Source organism: Borostomias antarcticus (genome assembly GCF_949987555.1).
Source record: "Borostomias antarcticus genome assembly, chromosome: 19".
NCBI lineage: Eukaryota > Metazoa > Chordata > Actinopteri > Stomiiformes > Stomiidae > Borostomias > Borostomias antarcticus.
The window spans coordinates 12756185-12775697 of NC_140252.1; the positions used below are offsets into that span (position 1 = coordinate 12756185).

At 49.5% G+C, this 19513-nt stretch overlaps 1 protein-coding gene across 1 annotated transcript in view; it reads left to right on the plus strand.

Annotated features, from left to right (window-relative positions):
- The window catches only part of epb41l2 (erythrocyte membrane protein band 4.1 like 2), a 59144-nt gene extending 52432 nt beyond the window's left edge, over positions 1–6712 (plus strand). Inside the window, exons 15-22 of the mRNA XM_084453982.1 lie at positions 748–801; positions 1256–1573; positions 1670–2011; positions 3414–3542; positions 3703–3801; positions 4994–5074; positions 5575–5683; positions 6301–6712. Of these exons, the coding sequence (XP_084310108.1) occupies positions 748–801; positions 1256–1573; positions 1670–2011; positions 3414–3542; positions 3703–3801; positions 4994–5074; positions 5575–5682 (1131 nt within the window). The 3' untranslated portion in view covers position 5683; positions 6301–6712. The remainder of the gene's footprint in view (positions 1–747; positions 802–1255; positions 1574–1669; positions 2012–3413; positions 3543–3702; positions 3802–4993; positions 5075–5574; positions 5684–6300) is intronic.
- The last annotated feature ends 12801 nt before the right edge of the window (positions 6713–19513 follow it).

Below are 19513 nucleotides of genomic sequence, written 5' to 3' on the forward strand. Positions count from 1 at the left end.
TCTTCTTCACTGTCATTCCTCCGTGTTCCACAGCTTAGAGCCTATCTTAGAATCACCGTTGTCGTCTGGCTGCCTATTCACTATACTGCTACATACTTTAATCCTATACTACATACTATAGTATACTCTCCTATACTACTGTACTGCTGTAAAGGCTTGCTTGTGAAAGTGACTACTTATGCTCTTTTCCTTTCTGTCTCTCCTTCTCTTCCCTTCCTTCTCTCTCCTCCCGGTCTGTCCATCCGTGTGTGACCTCTGTGTTTCACTCTCTGCCCCGTGTAGAGCTTCGAAGAGGAGATCACCTCCATCTTGTTCAATAACCCCACCAGCGTTTGCTCTGGCCTGGCGGCGTCCCGCGGTACCCCCACGCAGTCGCCAGGGGGCGCTCTAACCCAGCACACCTCCGAGGTGCTGCTCGCACGCTAACCTAGCCGTTCTCCAGTGATGCTAGCTAGTGATATTCATGCTAACGGCTAATCCCTGGTGTCTATGTATCTCGCCATACATACAGTAGGCGTTGAGCATGCTGGCTGACCTCAGTTTGATATCTCATCTACAGTTCATTATCTTTCATCTCTTGGCTACTGTACCCGTCTCCCTCACTGCCTGTGATCTGCCCGCTTCGTAGTGTGTGTGTGCGTACGTGTATGCCTTGTGTGTTTAAACCTGTAGGTTATGTTTAATTTTGCAGGTTACGTTTCATTTTGATTGACCGTTGTTGCCGCGGTTACCTCTCTCCCTCCACAGAAAACCCCGCCCAGAACGGACTTGACTCTCCCTGACCTCACAGACGCCAGCAAGGTGGACCCCGCCCCCCCACCCCCATCTCCGCCTCTAACCACCTCCATTCTTCTCATCCCTCCATCCCTCACCTCTAGCTCGTCATCTGTCCGTTCTTACAGCCATCACACCTCCAGCCATCCACCTCTCTCTCTCTCTCTCCCTCCACTCTCTCTCTCTTCTCTCTCTCCCTCCTCTCTCTCTCTCTCTCTCCTCTCTCTCTCCCTCCTCTCTCTCTCTCTTCTCTCTCTCTCTTCTCTCTCTCTCTCTCTGTCCTGTGTACCGTGCGAGGCAGCGGTCTGCCTGTCACTCATCTCAGTGTTTGGTCGCCATCTTTCCTCTCAGTCACATTGCTGTTTTTTTGTTTTTTTTGTAAGCTGAGTTCCGTGGTGTTTATTGTCGTTTATTTTTTGGTTATATGTTTTTTTCTCCCCATGCGTTTGTGTGCGTGCGTGTTCCGCCATGGCGCCGGCAGGCTGAGGTAGAGGTAGAGGAGACCGTGGTCGTCCAGGAAGTCAGGAAGACGCCCAAGCAGCCCGTCCCCGAGCTGGTGGTCACCGCCGCCGCCGCCGTGGAGACGGAGCGGCCCCAGCAGGACGCCGGGCAGGAAGCGCACGAGGAGGTCGAGCAGGAAGTGAAGGAGGAGGTCGAGCAGGAAGTGAAGGAGGAGGTCGAGCAGGAAGTGAAGGAGGAAGTCGAACAGGAAGTGAAGGAGGACGTGAAGGAGGAGGGGAAGAGCGCGTCGTCGGACAGCGAGAGCGAAGAGGAGGCGGAGTTTCACCCCCAGGTGACGGTCGGCGCCTCAGTGGACCAGATCAAGGAGGAGCCAGAGGAGGAGGAGAGGGAGGAGCAGAGAGGAGAGGAGGAGGAACAGAAGGCAGAAGAGGAGGAGGAGGAGGAGGAGAAGAAGGAGGAGGAAGAAACTCCAGAGCCGGCACCGGCTGAGGCGCCCGAAGCCCAGCCCGCCCCCGCCGAAACGGACCAATCCCCCGCGGTGGTCGCCACGCCATCGTCGGAGGCGGAGCCCGCGGCAGAGGGCGGCGAGGGAGAGGACGAGGGGCTCGCCGACGAGCCCGCGGCCACGCCCGGCGAGGCTCCCAACGGGCACGCCCACGCCGAGCCCGGGGCGGCCGCTCTGGAGGAGGAGGAAGAGGAGGGGCCCCGAGTGAACGGCGAGGCGTCTCACGCCGAGGCCGAACGCCACCAGCCGCAGGTTATATGTTGCTCTGAGGTAATTGGCCCCACCCCCCAAGTCCCAGGGCTGCGTAGCGCAGAGCCCCGCCCCCTCGTCCCGTTGCCACTATAGCCCCACCCCCACGCCCCTCCCCCCCTCACACACACACACCCCATCACCATACCTCTCCATAGTCTGCCGTCCTATCAACACTGCTTCATCTACCGTACCTACCTACCGGCCGGCTCCTCCTATCCACACACACCTACCTCCACACTCTCCGTCCGCACCCTCGAGGCCCTCTTCCGCCGCTCCCGTCTCTACCTCTGAGCAGACGCCTCTGTACCCGTACCCACCTCTACCCGTACCTGGGCCCCCCCCCCCCCCCATAAGCTAGCCCCCCTCCCAGGATTAGACGATAACGGCTATAAAGGGGTCACCCGTGTCTGTGGTGTTTTGTTTTTTTCCCCCCACACCCGTTACCTCCATCTCTTCACCGCCATGCTTCTGTTCGGGGGGGTCCGCTCTCTCTGTGTGTTCACCTGGGCGCCGGTATCTCATAGAAACGCATGGAAACGGACACGCCTCTCACTGCATGTCAACCGCGTGCGTGTCACCGCGTGTGCACAGTGGTCGCATGTATGTGTGTGCGTGCGTGTGTGTGTGTGTCTTTAAGTGCTTGGGGGGTGACGGACTAGTCGGCGGCGGCTGCTATTGGGTCTCGCAGTCGCCTCTTTCCAGAACCCCGCCCCCCACCCCCCAACTACTTCCTGTCCCGGCTCTGGGATCGTGCGGTCATCCCTGGGGACGTCCCTCTGGGATGGTTGGGTCATCCCGGGTCCCTGCCTGCATGTCAGTGGTGTTGTGCCGTTGGTTTTCCTGTGTGGGCGAAGTTCATCATCTCACATTTCCTGCCTGTGTCAGCAAAAACGGTTCCTCTCGACCGGCCTGTTCTCATCACGGGCTGGGTAGCTTGCATGGTTCCTCTCATTTTGTGTGTGTGTGTGTGTGTGTTTCAACAATTTCCCCTGGGGATAGATACAGTAGCTATCTATCCGTCTTCGCCTGGTCTCATCAGCAGCTGGGTACCTCGCATGCGCTTGGTTGCATGGTCATGTAAAAGATATATGTGTGTGTGGCTGGCTAGTTCTGTGTGTTCTCCATGGTGTGTGTGTGTGTGTGTGTGTGTGTGTGTGTGTGTGTGTGTGTGTGTGTGTGTGTGTGTGTGTGTGTGTGTGTGTGTGTGTGTGTGTGTGTGTGTGTGTGTGTGTGTGTGTGTGTGTGTGTGTGTGTGTGTGTGTGTGTCTGTGTTCCTCAGCAGCCTGTGTATCTCCTATTCAGCCGAGTTGTGCTGTGGTGGGCCTGCCTCTCCTTGCATGCGGTGCTGTTGGACTGTGTGTGTGTGCGTGTGTGTGTGCGCGCCACGTTAACCCTGTCCCCATCCCTCCCCCCACCCCAGCCCCCCGTGGTGAAGACCGAGATGGTCACCATCTCCGACACGTTCGCGGCCCAGAAGACGGAGATCGCCACCAAGGAGGTCCCCATCGTCCACACAGAGACCAAGACCATCACCTACGAGGCGGCCCAGGTAGCTGACCCCTGACCCCTGACCCCGAGCCTAGCCAGAGAGCTGCTGCAGGGGTCTACATCTGACCATGGACAGGAGACCCGATCTATCATAGTTACCGTGTGTGCGCGTGTGTGTGTGCGTGTGTGTGTGTGTGTGTGTGTGTGTGTTTCTCCTCCAGCTGGATGGTAGTGGAGATGGAGAGCCAGGTGTACTAATGACGGCCCAGACCATTACCTCCGAGTCCCTCTGCACCACCACTACCACACACATCACCAAGGTACCCGCGCACACACACACACACACACACACACATCACCATGGCAGACACACACACACACACACATCACCAAGGTACCCGCGCGCACACACACACACACACACATCACCAAGGGACCCGCGCACACACACACACACACGCACACATCACCAAGGGACCCGCGCACACACACACACACACACACATCACCAAGGGACCCGCGCACACACACACACATCACCAAGGGACCCTCGCACACACACACACACACACACACATCACCATGGCAGACGCACACACACACATCACCATGGCAGATACACACACACACATCACCATGGCAGACACACACACACACACACACACACCACCATGGCAGACACACACATCACCAAGGTACGCTCACACACATCACCCTGGTACACACACACACACATCACCAAGGTACGCACACACAAATCACCAAGGTACGCACACCCACACGCACACATCAGCAACGTACGCACACACTGAAGCAACTGCACGTCACTTCCGGTGACAGCATCAGGGCAAACATGCGTGTCACCATAGTAACCACATGCACATTGCTGTGATAGCTCCACATTTCCCCGGTAACAGAAGGAGAGTGTTTGGGGGGGCTTAGTCCCATCTGTGGGTTTATCAGTCTAATCTCAGGTTAAACAGAGACATCTATTCCTCTTGTGGGCTGCGGCGGTTGCCTGGCAACAGTCCACCGCCAACAGTCTTCAGATGGAATACACACGTGACAAACTAGGAGAGACGCACAAAACTTGCTCCACAAACAGCACAACAACAACAACAACAACGCGTCTCCAGCTGGCAGAAGCACACGCATCAGACCGAGACGTTGGCTTGGACGGCCGAGGTCGCCGCGGCATCATTAGCAGTCCACGCGCACGCTGAGGATTCATGCCATCACATTAAAATGACATTTCCCTGAGAGGAATGTTAAAATGACCACATGTCCCTGTGGGGAACTGCACTCAGTGAATAGTCACACATTCATTACACCGTATCAGTCGATATCAGTCCTCTGGTCCCTAGGGAGGGAGGGGCTTGTGAGAGATGCCCAGTGCACGTGGTGTTAGGGTTAGTGACTGGTCAATCAATCAGTCAGTCAATTAATCAGCCAATCAGTCAGTCAGTCTTACAGTATCTATCAATCAGACCTGAGAGTGTGTTGTCATTCCAGACACTAAAGGGTGGCCTATCAGAGACCAGGATCGAGAAACGCATCGTCATCACCGGGGACTCTGACATCGACCATGATCAGGTAAGAGACACACACACACACACAAACACACAAGCAGCCACACACACACACACACACACACACACACACACACACACTCTCTCTCACTCACTCACTCACTCACTCACACACACACACACACACACACACACACACACACAAGCAGCCACACACGCATGCACACAGAGACCCTAGATAGAAAGGTTTAGTGTAAAGGACATCTTTACATCTCTCTACGTCACTCTGATTCTAAAGTCTTTGTGCCAGAGGAACAGATGCCATGTGTCTGTAGGACTGTTACACACATCTAAATAACAACAACAACAACACCATTAACGTCCTCCACACCAGAGTACCTTCTCTGTACCCATACATCACCATCCACCCTCGGCTCATTCGCTTGTTTACGTTTATTGTTTATTTCACCGTTTGCTGGTTCTGTTGCCGTGCACTCCTTTATTTCTGTTAACGCCACGTCTCCCGTCTCTCCCCCCTGCTCCGGCCGCGCCCCCCCTCCGCAGGCGTTGGCCCAGGCTATAAAGGAAGCCAAAGAGCAGCACCCGGACATGTCAGTCACCAGGGTGGTGGTTCACAAGGAGACGGAGCTGGCCGAGGAGGGGGAGGATTGAGGTGAGGAGGGGGGTTGGTGGGGAGGGGGGGGGGTGAGGAGAGGAGGGGGGGGGACTGGGGTGAGGAGGGGGGGGCTGAGGGGGGAGGTGAGGAGGGGAAGAACTCAGTGGAGGAGTGGACTGAGGAGAGGGAGGAGAGCTGGGAGAGGGTAAAGGTTGAGGAGGAGGAGACGTGTGGAGGGGGGGGTGTTGAAAACTGGTGGAGGAGCCATTATTTCATTTGTTTACCTTTCTGTTCTTCGTCTCCGAGTCCGTCTGTCCTGCTCCTCTTGTCATGAGGTGGCGCAAACAAACGTCAGAGTAACGTCAGAGTATTGTCGGGTCAGAACTGGTCAGATCAGTCCCGTCTGCTGTGCTGTGTTGATCTGTTTGCTAACCACCAACTCCCCTCACTGTCACACTCAACAGCTACTATTGGGGGGGGGGGGGGGGGGCATTTCAGTTTAATTAATCGAATTCTTCATGTTGGAGCGATCAGGACTGTGGAGCTTGGTGAGAGGCTGATCCTCTGGGAGACACAGAAGATCAGGTCCACACTCAACAGACTATTAACCCCCCCCCCACCCTCTCTCTCTCTCTCTGTCTCTCTCTCTCTCTCTCTCTCTCTCTCACTCACAGAGTTAAAGGGCTGAGTTCATACGTGTATCCTGTCACCCCCCCCAGTGTCTGAGAGTTGGTCTGGAGAAGAGGAGAGGAGACTGACTCTCTGTTGTGTCTGTGCATCACACACCTTCATTTTTTTTAATCGTCATTCTAAAGAGAACCACTTTGCTAACATTTGTAGTAGCGTGTTTTTATTTTTTAGTGCTTTTGCAAAAAGAAGCCTCCTGTTCTAAACAGAAGAAAAGAAGATAGGGTCGTATGAGATGGTGATTATTCTGCTTCTGTGGTCCTCGCGTGACATTCCTAGTATGTACAGAAGATTGAGAACATGGTGATGTCATCGTCCCGCCCCCTTGTCGGTCAGCCAGTAGGGCAGGGTGGGTGGAGCTTGAATCGCACAGGCATTCCATGCTGTCATGGTAACACGTTGATCAATTTGGAGGGGGTGGGAGGGAGGGGCAATTAAGGGGCAATTTCTAATTGGAGGGAAGAGTTTCATAGGGACCAATCAGCAGGTGACGACGGAGCACTGTGTCATCTTGTACACTTACAGAACAGTGCCAACAAACACTCACACACACACACACACACACACACACACTCAGCATTCCGCTATGCAATCTGAACATTCCACTAGAGGCAGGTGCAACAATGAATCCTGGAATCACACTTGGCAGCTTGGGAACTTTATTACTTTTCCAAACTCTCTGGACCAGAACTCACAAATATATTTGTAGAAAAACCTTGTTTTTATTTTATTCTATTTTTTCTATCTTTTATTTTGTCTCTTCTCTGTAATCCGATTTTAAATGTTGACGAGCTGGGTTTCCTGTGCCCCTTTTAAATATTTTTAATATATTTCAGAAAAAAAACACTTCAGAAGTTTTTTGACAACAACAAAAAAAAACATGATGAATTGAACTGCCACCATTTTAGTAATCTTTTAGACGACAGAGGAGCTTGTTGCTATAGTGATCATCCACCAGACCACCCAACCCCCACAGTGCGACTGTGTGACCCAGGACCCTGTGTTTATAGGAGCAATCTTAGATTTTTCTAGCAGCTTAAAAGACTGTGTCGTGCTTTACCCACCCCCCTCTCTCTGTAACACTGTTGAAATAAAGTTTGTTATTCTCTACCCAGACCTGCTGGCTTTGTGGCTCAATCTGTTCAGTCTGGCTTCCCCTCTCTCAACGCACATGGATCAATATCAGACAGTGATCAATAACAATACTGACTCGGTTAAAGGTCCACGGTCCCTCGGCCCCTCAGATGATCGCAGGGCCTCTCCGGTCTGAATGGAACCGGTGGCCTGGAATAGTCACGGCTTCTAGAATGCGTCCTGTGTTCTAGAACCTTCGCTGGGTTCTAGAATGTTTTTGTTTCCCAGCCCCAGGGAGGTGAGCAGACACCTCTTCAGAGTCCGTCCATGTGTGTGAGGTCCTCAGGTGTGTGTCCGTGTCCCTGCCCTGCGTCGCTGTCGAGGAGGGCCATCCCTGTGGGCTAGCCGGTAGGCGGTGGTCCTGGGGTGGGGGGCCGCTGCCAGCTCTGCCTCTACTGGGGGGAGAGAGGAGAGACGGTGTGTGTGTGTGTGTGTGTGGTCAGACGCTAAAGGTCAGCTGTGTGTGTGTGTGTGTGTGTGTGTGTGTGTGAGCACCTTGGCCTGCTCCCTGCTGAAAGGAAGAGCCTTCCCAGTAATTCCATCAGTACTAGGGGACTAAAGAACACATCGACCAGCCAGCCTACAGACACACACACACCTTTCTGAGACACGGACAGTTCTCTCTCACACACACACACACCTTTCTGAGACACGGACAGTTCTCTCACACACACACACACACCTTTCTGAGACACGGACAGTTCTCTCTCACACACACACACCTTTCTGAGACACGGACAGTTCTCTCACACACACACCTTTCTGAAGCACGGGACAGTTCTCTCACACACACCTTTCTGAAGCACGGACTGTTCTCTGACACACCTCTCTGAGACATGGATAGTTGTCTCCCACACACACACACACACCTCTCTGAGACACGGACAGTTCTCTACACACACACACCTGAGACACGGACAGTTCTGACATCTCTGAGACAAATAGTTCTTTGACACGGGGCTCTCTTGGGACACACACTCTGGGACACAGCTCTGACACACATGATACAAAAGTATACATCACACCAGGTTTAAACTGCTTGACTTAATATGGTCAGTTTGTGGTAAGATCCTGTGTCCTACCTAGTTTGAGGCGTGTGTGTGTGTGTGTGTCCTACCTTGTTTAAGTTTCCAGATGAGGAAGAGGAGGATCTGGACCAGCAGCAGAGCCACGGGCAGGAAGAGTCCAACCCACAGCAGCCAACCAGGGATCTCCCTCAGGAAGAGCACCAGGGACGCCAGACACATGCTGGGGTCAGGGGTCAAGTCAGGCTGGGGCTGGAGGTCGGGGTGGGTCTGAGGTTGGTTCTGTCCAGGTGTTGGGTATTGATCCTGCTATGTACTGTGCACTTCTGAGTCTGAAGGGAGCAGAGAAGGTCCCAGAAGCTGGCGCAGTGGAAGTGTTGATATTAGGTCTGTTGTAACTGTACCGTGGAGTACGCTGGTTGGGTTGCTGGTTCCAGAAGTAGAGGTGAAGGACCACCCAGCCAGGCCTCCTGGTTCCAGTAGAGGTGAAGGTCCCAGGTCTCCTGGTTCCAGGTCTCGTGGAAGGTGTAGACGCAGCACGGAAATCTAGCTGTATAGCGGCGGTAGTTTCTAAAACTTCAGTGCTCTGCGGTTGGTCTCCTGCTCGTCAGTCCCGTTGATGGCCTCCTGTCTGCTCGTCAGTCCTGTGGCTGGGCTCCTGTCAGTCTGTTTGGCGTCCTGTCTGTCACTCAGTCAGTCTGTTTGGCGTCCTGTCTGTCACTCAGTCAGTCTGTGTGGTCTCCTGTCTCCTCTGCTGTCAGTCCTCTGCTATGCCTCAGGCCGCTGCTGTTGGTTATGATGACGTGGACTTTGTTCTGCTCAAACAGCCCCGTGATTGCTAAGAGGATTTACCACCGGGGGTTAATATTTACCCCAGTTGTGGGGGGGGGGGGGCAGTTTAGATGTTGCCCTTTGGGTCATAATAAACAGAGAGACTAACAACTGATTATGGATGATGTCATCAGAGGGAGAGGGCTGGGAGAGAGGTGGAGAAATGGAGGAGAGGCAGAGGGATGAGGGAGAGAGGGATGGGACAGAGAAGTGTAGAGAGGGGGATGGTGGGAAGTGAAGTATGCAGGATGCAGAAGACCGGACACGGCATCTTAAGCGCGGTCAGCGTCTCTCCCCTGACCGACGGCGCGCTCGGCTGAATCACCATGTAGCGGATCGGTGATCCAATCAGGTGTATCGATCAGGCCGATGATATCTTGTCCTCTCCATAACCAGCTGCTGTATCTGTTCTCTTATCTGTAGCTGCAGTGATCAGGTCAGAAACATCGACTAGGCTGATAACTTGACCTCCGCGTGATCAGCTGTTGTCACTGTCTGAGTTGTATCTGTGGCTCTGAACGGTGATATCTGGCTGATCTTCTGCTGGGACCTCTGTGTTCATGTGGAGCTGTGAGAGGATTAGGCAGGTTGCTATGGTGACCAGGTGATCCTGCCTCAGTCTCTCTCTCTCTGCTGGTATGATACGCCATGCTGCTGTTTACAAACCAATTATCTCCACAACACCTTCACATGACCTGCAGAATGAAACACAGCTGTGTGTGTGTGTGTGGGTGGGTGGGTGGATACAAACTGTAGATATTAAGTATCTAATGTGACTCCTTCCCTCTCCTCCTCTCCCCCCTCTTCTCCTCTCCCCTCTCTTCTCCTCCTCTCCCCTCTCTTCTCCTCCTCTCCCCTCTCTTCTCCTCCTCTCCTCTCTTCTCTTCCCCTCTCCTCTCTGAGGAACACCATTACAATTTCCGACGACAAGGCTTCTCAAAAACAGCTTTTGACAAAACATGAGTTTCAGCAGCAGAGTTCCTCTGTTGGACCAGTGATACTGCAGCGTTTGAGAACTGAACTGTCAGATTTTTCTTTGATCTCCTGTCGTCGTGTGTGTTCAGTTCCCGGACCCTAGCCAGCGTCGTCATGGTCTCAGCCCTCAGATGTTGAGTGGGAGAGTGCTCAGTAGAATCCATCAGATTATAGATGGGCCTTCTCGCCAGTTGATTTGAGATTTGGCAGACTTTTATGGACCAAAAACACACTCACACACTCAGCAGTGAGTGTCATGTATAATGTCCTCCTTAACACAAACATGGCAACTTTTCAAAGTTGTTTATTTCTAGTCATACAGCTTGTGGCACAACACACATGCGATGAGTGGTGACACAGAACATACATACGCACATGCTGAAGCAGTCACAATGAAATGTGTCCTCTGCATTTCTCCCATCCAAGCTGTCCTCCTCCAGGAGCAGCCAGGAGCAGTTGGCAGTGGGAGCAGTGGGCAGCCCTCATCAGTGGCCAAGTCCAAACACTCAGTCCACATCCTGATCAGGGACAGGACTGAAGAGCATCTGTTCTTCTGCATGTTGTTCATATTGGGGTTCCATGTGGAGGGAACCTGAGTGAGCACGGGGAGAACATGCAAACCACACAGAACCACCCGGGAGATGGCCCATGCGGGAATCGAACCCAGGACCTTCTGGCTGTGAGGCGACGGTGTAACGCACCGAGCCAATAGGACACCACGCTAGGGAGGACTGGCAGGAATGATCACTTTGAGGCTGTCCTCCCAGCTCTTCTCTTCTCCTCCTCTCTTCTCCTCCCCACTCTTCTCTTCTCCTCCTCTCTCCTCTCTTCTCTTCCCCTCTCTTCTCCTCTCTGAGGAACACCATTACAATTTCCGATGACAAGGCTTCTCAAAAACAGCTTTATTTTTTTTGATATTTTGACAGGTACAAACATGACAACGCACAATGCACATATCTTCAAATAACTGTCATAATTTTCTCCCCTTTTTAGCCCCCAACACAAAAGCCCCCCAAAAACAAACTACACATTGACATACCCACCCCCAAACACAACCCCACTCTGGCAAAACAAACCAGACCCGGTGAACATGGAATCTGTTCAACACATTCACCCGGAAGAACCAAACAAAAGTAAATATATATATAAAAAACCAAAACTAAATTATAGATATAGAAACATACAATAACTAAAAACACAACAATGGACAAAACACAGTCAACATGCCTACATTCTTACCTACAGACCAATTCCCTCAACATCCAGCATTAAATCTTTCAATTTCAGTCACAAACAATCCCCATACTTAATTATACAAGTCCTCCCTACCTGCAACTCTATATGTGACTCCTTCATATGTTGCCATTTTAAACATTGCTTCTAACCATTCATTGTAGGTGGAAGGGGCGGAGGACTTCCAGTGTCTTAACGTTACTCTACAGCCAGTTGTCATAGCCAGTTGCAACCACAACCTCCAACGATTTGACATTTCAATATCCTCTGGTATCAATCCCAAGAGACAGAGTTTTGGGGTTTTGATCAGCAGTACCTTCAGAATCCTATTTAATAAAACAAAAATCTTATCCCACATGCGTTCTGTTTTCTCACAATAGTACAATAAGTGCACTAAGGTCCCAACTTCCTTATTACATCTCCAGCAGATGTCACTGTTCCTTAATTTCAGTCTAGCCAACTTACATGAGGTCCATTAGCTTCTATTGATTATCTTATAACGAATAAGTTGTGATTGCATTTCACGTGAACACTTATGCTAGGACGCAACAAGTTTATTCCAATCAGCAGTTGAGATCCCCTCCCCAATATGCTTTTCCCAACTAATCTTTAGCCCTTCTAGTCGCGGTGTGTGCGCATCCCTAAAATGCTCATAAAATATTGAGGCACCACCCTTTCTATGCCATGTTACATGGAATAATTCCTGAATCCTAGTTTGTTGATTTAATTTAGATTTTACATTGGCCAATATACCTTATATATATATAAGTGGCTTATTTGTCAGAACCTCCAGAATTCTGATTTGTCCAAATTATATTCTTTCTTTATCTCGTCATAGGATCTCAATCCTTCCTTCCCAACCAAGTCCCCGAGGAGATGGATACCTGCCTTGGCCCAATGTCCCCATATGAAGGTCTTCTTGCCTATCAAAAGTTTCTTATTGTACCATATGGAAGCTTTAGGCGTGAGAAATGGGCTAGATTTTGTGTAATGATGCGCCATTTTCCAAGATTCTCTAGCAAAAGACAACACTGGGTTCTTAAATGGTACCGCTCTACCCATTTGAGTTAAAAAGGCCTCCAAGGAGGATGGATACACTAGTTCTTCCTCTATCCTCACCCAAGCAGGAGCCTTCTGGCGGAAGGTTCATTTTAGAGAGTTGGGAGAGAGAAAAAAGGCAAAGTGGTACCAGTCAATCCTTGAGAGCGATAATCCCCCTTTTTCCTTAGCTGCACATAATTTAGTACGATTAAATAAGGGCTTTTTTCCCATCCAAATAAAACTTTCAATTATTCTGTTGTATCGCTTTAACAACACGTGTGGAAGTGACAGTACAGTAACATGTACACAATATATTGTATCTTAGGAGCTATAATCATTTTCACCAAATTGATTCTACCCATCAGCGATATATAGCCTACATCTTAGTCCAATTCTGTAATAGAGAGTCAATATTTTGAATAATGGGAGTTAAATTGGATTCCATTATCTTATTCAAACCCGGTGTTATCTTAATCCCCAGATATGTCAGGCCCAAAGGCATCCATCTAAACTGCCATCTGTCTCTAATGATTATGGCTGGAGGGAAAAATTTAGACAGGGGCATGGCTTCAGATTTTGCCCAATTGATATATCCTGATATTTCAGAAAAGGAGTCTATCACTCTGTTAATCTCTGGTGCTGCTGTTTCAGGGTTACTAGAAACCACCAGAATGTCGTCAGCGTACAAGAAAAGTTTGTGTTCTTCCTGACCCGCATGTATCCCCATTATATTCTTATTCCCCCGTAAGGCAATTGCTAATGGTTCAAGAAAAAGAGTACAAATTTGAGGTGAAAGAGGTGAGCCCTGTCTTGTGCCACGACTCAACTTGAAAGAAGGTGACATAATGCCATTGGTAAGTACCGTGGCCCTTGGATCTGTATCAGCTTTACCCATTGTAGAAATGAAGGACCAAAACCAAATTTCTCCAAAATATAAAATAAGAAAGAGAACTCCACCTTATCAAACGCCTTCCCCGCATCTAGAGAGAAGGCAACCACTGGATCTTCCTCATTTCTTGAATTCCACATGAGGTGCAACAGCCTACGCAAATTATCAGATGAGTTTCTACCCTTTTAGAAACCCTACTTGGTCCGGGTGAATCAGACTCGGAACCACATCCTCTAGTCTGGTCGCTAGAATCTTAGCCAACACTTTTTCATCCACATTAATTAATGAAATTGGGCGAAAGTTACTACAGTACTGCGGGTCCTTTCCTTTTTTATGAATAAGTGTTATAACAGCCGATCTCATGCTTTCAGGAAGCTTCCCTTTCTGCAAGGCATCCTGATATAGGCTACAACTTGTAACCTTGGGGCTAACTCAACCATACATTTTCTATAAAAATCTGAAGGGAACCCATCATTTCCTGGCGCCTTCCCCAGGCTAAGATTGAGAATTGCTTGCTGAATTTCTTCAATAGAGATGTCTCCTTCTAAAGTATTATTTTTGGGCTTCCATTAGGCTCGGCATGTTAATTGACGAGAAAAAAGTCTCCAGTTTAGAGTCATCCATTGCCCCTTGTGATGTATAGAGCTCTTGGTAGAAGGTCTTGAACACCTCATTAATTCCTTTCTTATTTGTGATCAATGTATTGTCGCTATCATATATTGAGGGAATAACATTTTGAGTTTGTAACTGTTTTACTCTATGTGCCAATAATTTCCCCGCTCTCTCTCCTTGCTCATAATATTTTTGCTTTGTACAGAACAAAGCAAATTCAGCCTTCCTTTGTAATATATTATTCATATATTTTAGTTTATTAAGGTTATTCCATATCTCTGGTTCTTGGTGCTGCATGTATTGCTTTTCAAGTTCTTTTATGTCCCGTTCTAGTTTCAACATTTTATCACTTTCTATTCTTTTAACTATCGCGCTGTGTTGAAGACGCCCCCTCACATATGCTTTAAAGGCATCCCATGTCACCCCAGAGTCCGAGATTGAGCCCTCATTAAATTCCCAGAACTCAGCCATCACCGTTCTTATAAACGTACAGAATTCTTCTCTATTTAGCATGAGACTATTAAAGCGCCATCTGAACTCCCGCCGCTCATTTTCTTGGGGGGATATAACTAAATCTACTGGTGCATGATCATCACAACAATGTTGCCAATCGTAGTACTCAATACTTGTTCCACCAGAGCCCTAGAAACTAAAAAATAATCAATCCTTGAGTATGTGGCATGCGGGTGAGAGAAGGTATAATCTCTTTCTAGAGGATGTAATAACCTCCATATATCAATTAGTCCCAACTCTTCCATCATCGTATCTATTGCAGTAATTGACGTGGAACTAGTTCGAGGTGGTTGCGAGGACCTGTCCACACTCAGGTCTCTCACCTGGTTAAAGTCTCCCCCTACAATGACATTGTCATTCCCTACCTTTCTAATTACATTGCAGACTTCATGGAAAAAGTCTGGGGATACTGAGTTTGGACCATATATATTAGCTACCGTCAGTCTTTGACCTCCCATAATAGCATCCAATATCACCCACCAACCCTCCTTATGTGAAAAATGATTCAGCACCTGAAAATCGATGTTTTTCTTAACCAGAACAATCACTCCCCTTTTCCTAGATGAAAACGTACTAAAATAAGCCTGTCCCACCCAATCCCTTTTTAATTTAGCAGATTCTTCGTCATTCAAGTGAGTTTCTTGAATAAGCGCTATATCAGCCTTCTTTTGTTTCAAATATGTTAGGATTTTCTTCCTTTTAATAATATGCGTGCACCCTGCTATGTTCCAAGATACTATTTTAAGTAAACCCATACCTAATTACTAGAGATCCCGTGCGAAGAAAAATGAAAGTTGCCTTTAAGCTATATATATTCATCCCATGGATGTACCCATCTGAAGAAAAGTACATCTGCACCGTACCTAGGCCCAATGCTGTCTGTACAACGTTCACCTGTAGACTATGACTAGACATGACACACATAAACGCAACACTCAAACCACAACTATAACTGATTCCACAACTATAACTGATCGCACACCGTTTTGTCCCGTGCTGATAAATGATTAATTTCCCTGAATCAACGTTATGGCTGATATCTTATTTTTAGATATTAAACGACGCAATGACACATTACTTTAAACACGAAGAGAACAGCAATTAACATCCCACGTAGACTATGCTATAGGCTACATATTTTGTGCCAGACTATCATACAGTAGGCTACATTCCAGTCCTCACCTAGCTTTATGTTAGGCCTTCTATAAACCTACCGACCGAAAATATAAGGCATCATAGAAAACTGAAACCACCAAAAAGGGGAAATGGAATAAGAACTCGTAGCCTACGTCACTTCATAAAATAACGGGGCCTCTATTATTATTCAGAATAACCTTACCCAGCTAGCCGGATGTAGGCTAGCAAAACGGAGAAAAGTAAAATGTCCTTCGGTTACAGTTTATAGTCTGGTGCGTCCGTTCAGCAGGTGCAGTCCCGTAGGCTTGTTTGTCCTATTCCGCGAGTGCTCTCCAAGTAGGCTAAAACAAAGAATCAGTCATAAGTAGCCTACATCCATCAGCCAATCAGTCTCTAGTATCCGAGTCAATCCTCACCGCCAGAGCGTGGTCCTCTCGCCCCAGCCTCCGCTTCATCCAAAGCACCCAAGCCGCTGAGAAAGTTCTTCGCCTCTCCCGGGTCGGAGAACTCGTGTCGCCGCTTGTTCAGTGTGAAAGTCATCGTGGCTGGATAACGCAGAGAATATTCAATCTTGCGTTTCTGCAGCATTCGCCTCACTTCATCATACTTCTTGCGTTTCTCCTGTATATCCTGGGCGTAGTCTTGGAAGAAGTAAATCCTAGTATTTCTCCACATCACCTGCTTCTTCTTCCTCGCTGCTGACAGTAGGCCTACCGCAGATTTTGCCTTATCACGCGGGAACCGAACTATTATGTGTCTCGGTCTGGGGTTGTCACTCGCCGGAGCCGGGCCTACGCGATGGATCCTGTCAGCTTCGTACCAGTCGTCTGCGGTTATTTCCAGGCGGTTGTGCCCTCTGCATTTCTCCCATCCAAGCTGTCCTCCTCCAGGAGCAGCCAGGAGCAGTGGGCAGCCCTCATCAGTGGCCAAGTCCAAACACTCAGTCCACATCCTGGTCAGGGACAGGACTGAAGAGCATCTGTTCTTCTGCATGTTGTTCATATTGGGGTTCCATGTGGAGGGAACCTGAGTGAGCACGGGGAGAACATGCAAACCACACAGAACCACCCGGGAGATGGCCCATGTGGGAATCGAACTCAGGACCTTCTGGCTGTGAGGCGACGGTGTAACGCACCGAGCCAATAGGACACCAAGCTAGGGAGGACTGGCAGGAATGATCACTTTGAGGCTGTCCTCCCCCCTCTTCTCTTCTCCTCCTCTCTCCTCTCTTCTCCTCCTCTCTCCTCTCTTCTCCTCCCCTCTCTTCCCCTCTCCTCTCCTCTCTGAGGAACACCATTACAATTTCCGACGACAAGGCTTCTCAAAAACAGCTTTTGACAAAACATGAGTTTCAGCAGCAGAGTTCCTCTGTTGGACCAGTGATACTGCAGCGTTTGAGAACTGAACTCTGTCAAATTTTTCTTTGATCTCCTGTCGTCGTGTGTGCTCAGTTCCCGGACCCTAGCCAGTGTCGTCATGGTCTGAGCCCTCAGATGTTGAGTGGGAGAGTGCTCAGTAGAATCCATCAGATTATAGATGGGCCTTCTCACCAATTGATTTGAGATTTGGCAGACTTTTAGGGACTTGCAAAAACACACACACACCATCTGGAGGTAAAGTGTCCTCCCTCCCTCGTAGTGAGTGTCTCATGTGTGTCCTCCTTAATAAACAACCAAACATGGCTGCTTTTCAAAGTTGTTTATTTCTAGTCATACAGCTTGTGGCACAACACACATACCATCCAAGCTGTCCTCCTCCAGGAGCAGCCAGGAGCAGTTGGCAGTGGGCAGCCCTCATCAGTGGCCAAGTCCAAATGCTCAGTCCACAGCCTGGTCAGGGACAGGACTGAAGAGCATCTGTTATTCTGCATGTTGTTCATATTGGGGTTCCATGTAGAGGGACCCAGAGTGAACATGGGGAGAACATGCAAACCACACAGAACCACCCGGGAGATGGCCCATGCGGGAATCGAACCCAGGACCTTCTTGCTGTGAGGCCACGGTGTAACGCACCGTGCCACCCACAAATGATCATTGATGAGCATTAATGATCATAATAAATGACGACTACAGATGACCAGATCAATCGGATCAGGTCTTACTGAGGAAAGCAGAACATTCCAGCAGAGCTGCTAAATGCTTTTAGCCAATCAGAGAGATGGTATTACACGGACCAGCCAGCCACACTACAGGACACATGAGCTGCGTGTCCTACAGTACTACACTAACACACAAACACACACACACACACACACACTGTCTCTCTCTCGCTCTCTCTCTCTCTCTCTCTCCTGCTCTCTGGGCCCCCCACTCTTCCACCAGTGCCCCCACCCTCCCATATCTCCCATTACATTACATTACAGTCATTTAGCTGACGTTTTTATCCAAAGCCACTTACAATAATTGCATTTAACGTAGGAAGAGGGAGGATCGTTGTAGTACTTCTCGAAGAGATGAGTTTTGAGCCTGCGACGAAAGATGGGCAGCGACTCTGCTGTCCTGACGTCAGTGGGCAGTTCGTTCCATCACTGCGGTGTCAAGACAGAGAAGAGTTGTGACCGCGTCTATCGACCGCAGGGGCCTCGGAGTGACGGAGGTAGCGGAGCGGAGCGGTCGGGAGGGGGTATAGGGTTTGACCATGGCTCGGAGGGTTTGGCCATGTTGTCTGTCGCACTCGTCTCCATCACACACTCCCTGCAGCTCAACATGACCGTCGTGACACCCGCCACTCTCTCTGTCCAGCATGCCGCCTGCCTCGCTCACACCACGGCTCGCACACACCCGTCACTTGCCACACGGGAGGACCGGCAGGACTGGTCACTTTGAGGCTGTCCGTCTGGATGTCCATCGACGTGATGTCAGAGTAGCAGTGTTCGTGTTAGTTTAGTTACTGGAGACGCGACATCATTCCGCTGTGTCTCTGATAGCTGAGCGGTCAACATTAGAACTGACCCTCCAGGTCCACCTTGGAGATCTCTCTTTACTCTCTCTTTCCTTCTCTCTTTCTCTCTCTCTCTCTTGCTCTCACTCTCTTTCCCTCTGTCTACCTCTCTTTCTATCTATCTATTTATCTATCTATCTCTCTCTTGCTCTCACTCTCTCTGTCTACATCTATCCATCCATCTCTCTCTCACTCTCTCACTCTCTCTCTCTCTCTCTCTCTCTGGGAACTGGTCCAGAATTCCCATCGATTTGTTGAGGAGATGAAAGAATGACCTGAACCCCTCACCCACACACAACACTCCTGACCAGCCTCCACAGACCTGCACGCACGCACACACGCACGCACGCACACAAGCGCTGATTAGCTGTGGGTGTGTGTTTTAGCTTTAGTTCTCATTAGCAGCTGCCATTCCAGGTGCAATTATCATCATGACGTTGTTGTTGTTTGTGTTTATTTGTGTCTAGGCTTTTTTCTGAGTACACGCGCGCTGCCAGCCACCCGAGAGGGCCTCCGATGACGCAAGATTTTCCATTGTGTCATTGAGGGAGAGTGGGAGGTCGAGGGACCCACATTCATGAGCTGGCTGCTCTTTTGTACACTAATCTGTTAGCCGGTAACTTTGAAGGAGAGCCAATCAGAGATGAACTTTGAAGGAGAGCCAATCAGAGATGAACTTTGAAGGAGAGCCAATCAGAGATGAACAGCTCTCAGCTTAGGAAGACGGACCCTGAGACAGAATTGATTATGATTTTGATTCTATAATATTGATATTCAATTGTCGTGTCATTCTGAGAATAGAGGTGCTTCTGTGAATGCAGGGTATGAGAGGGTGAATACAGACTCGGTATGAGAGGGTGAATACGGGAC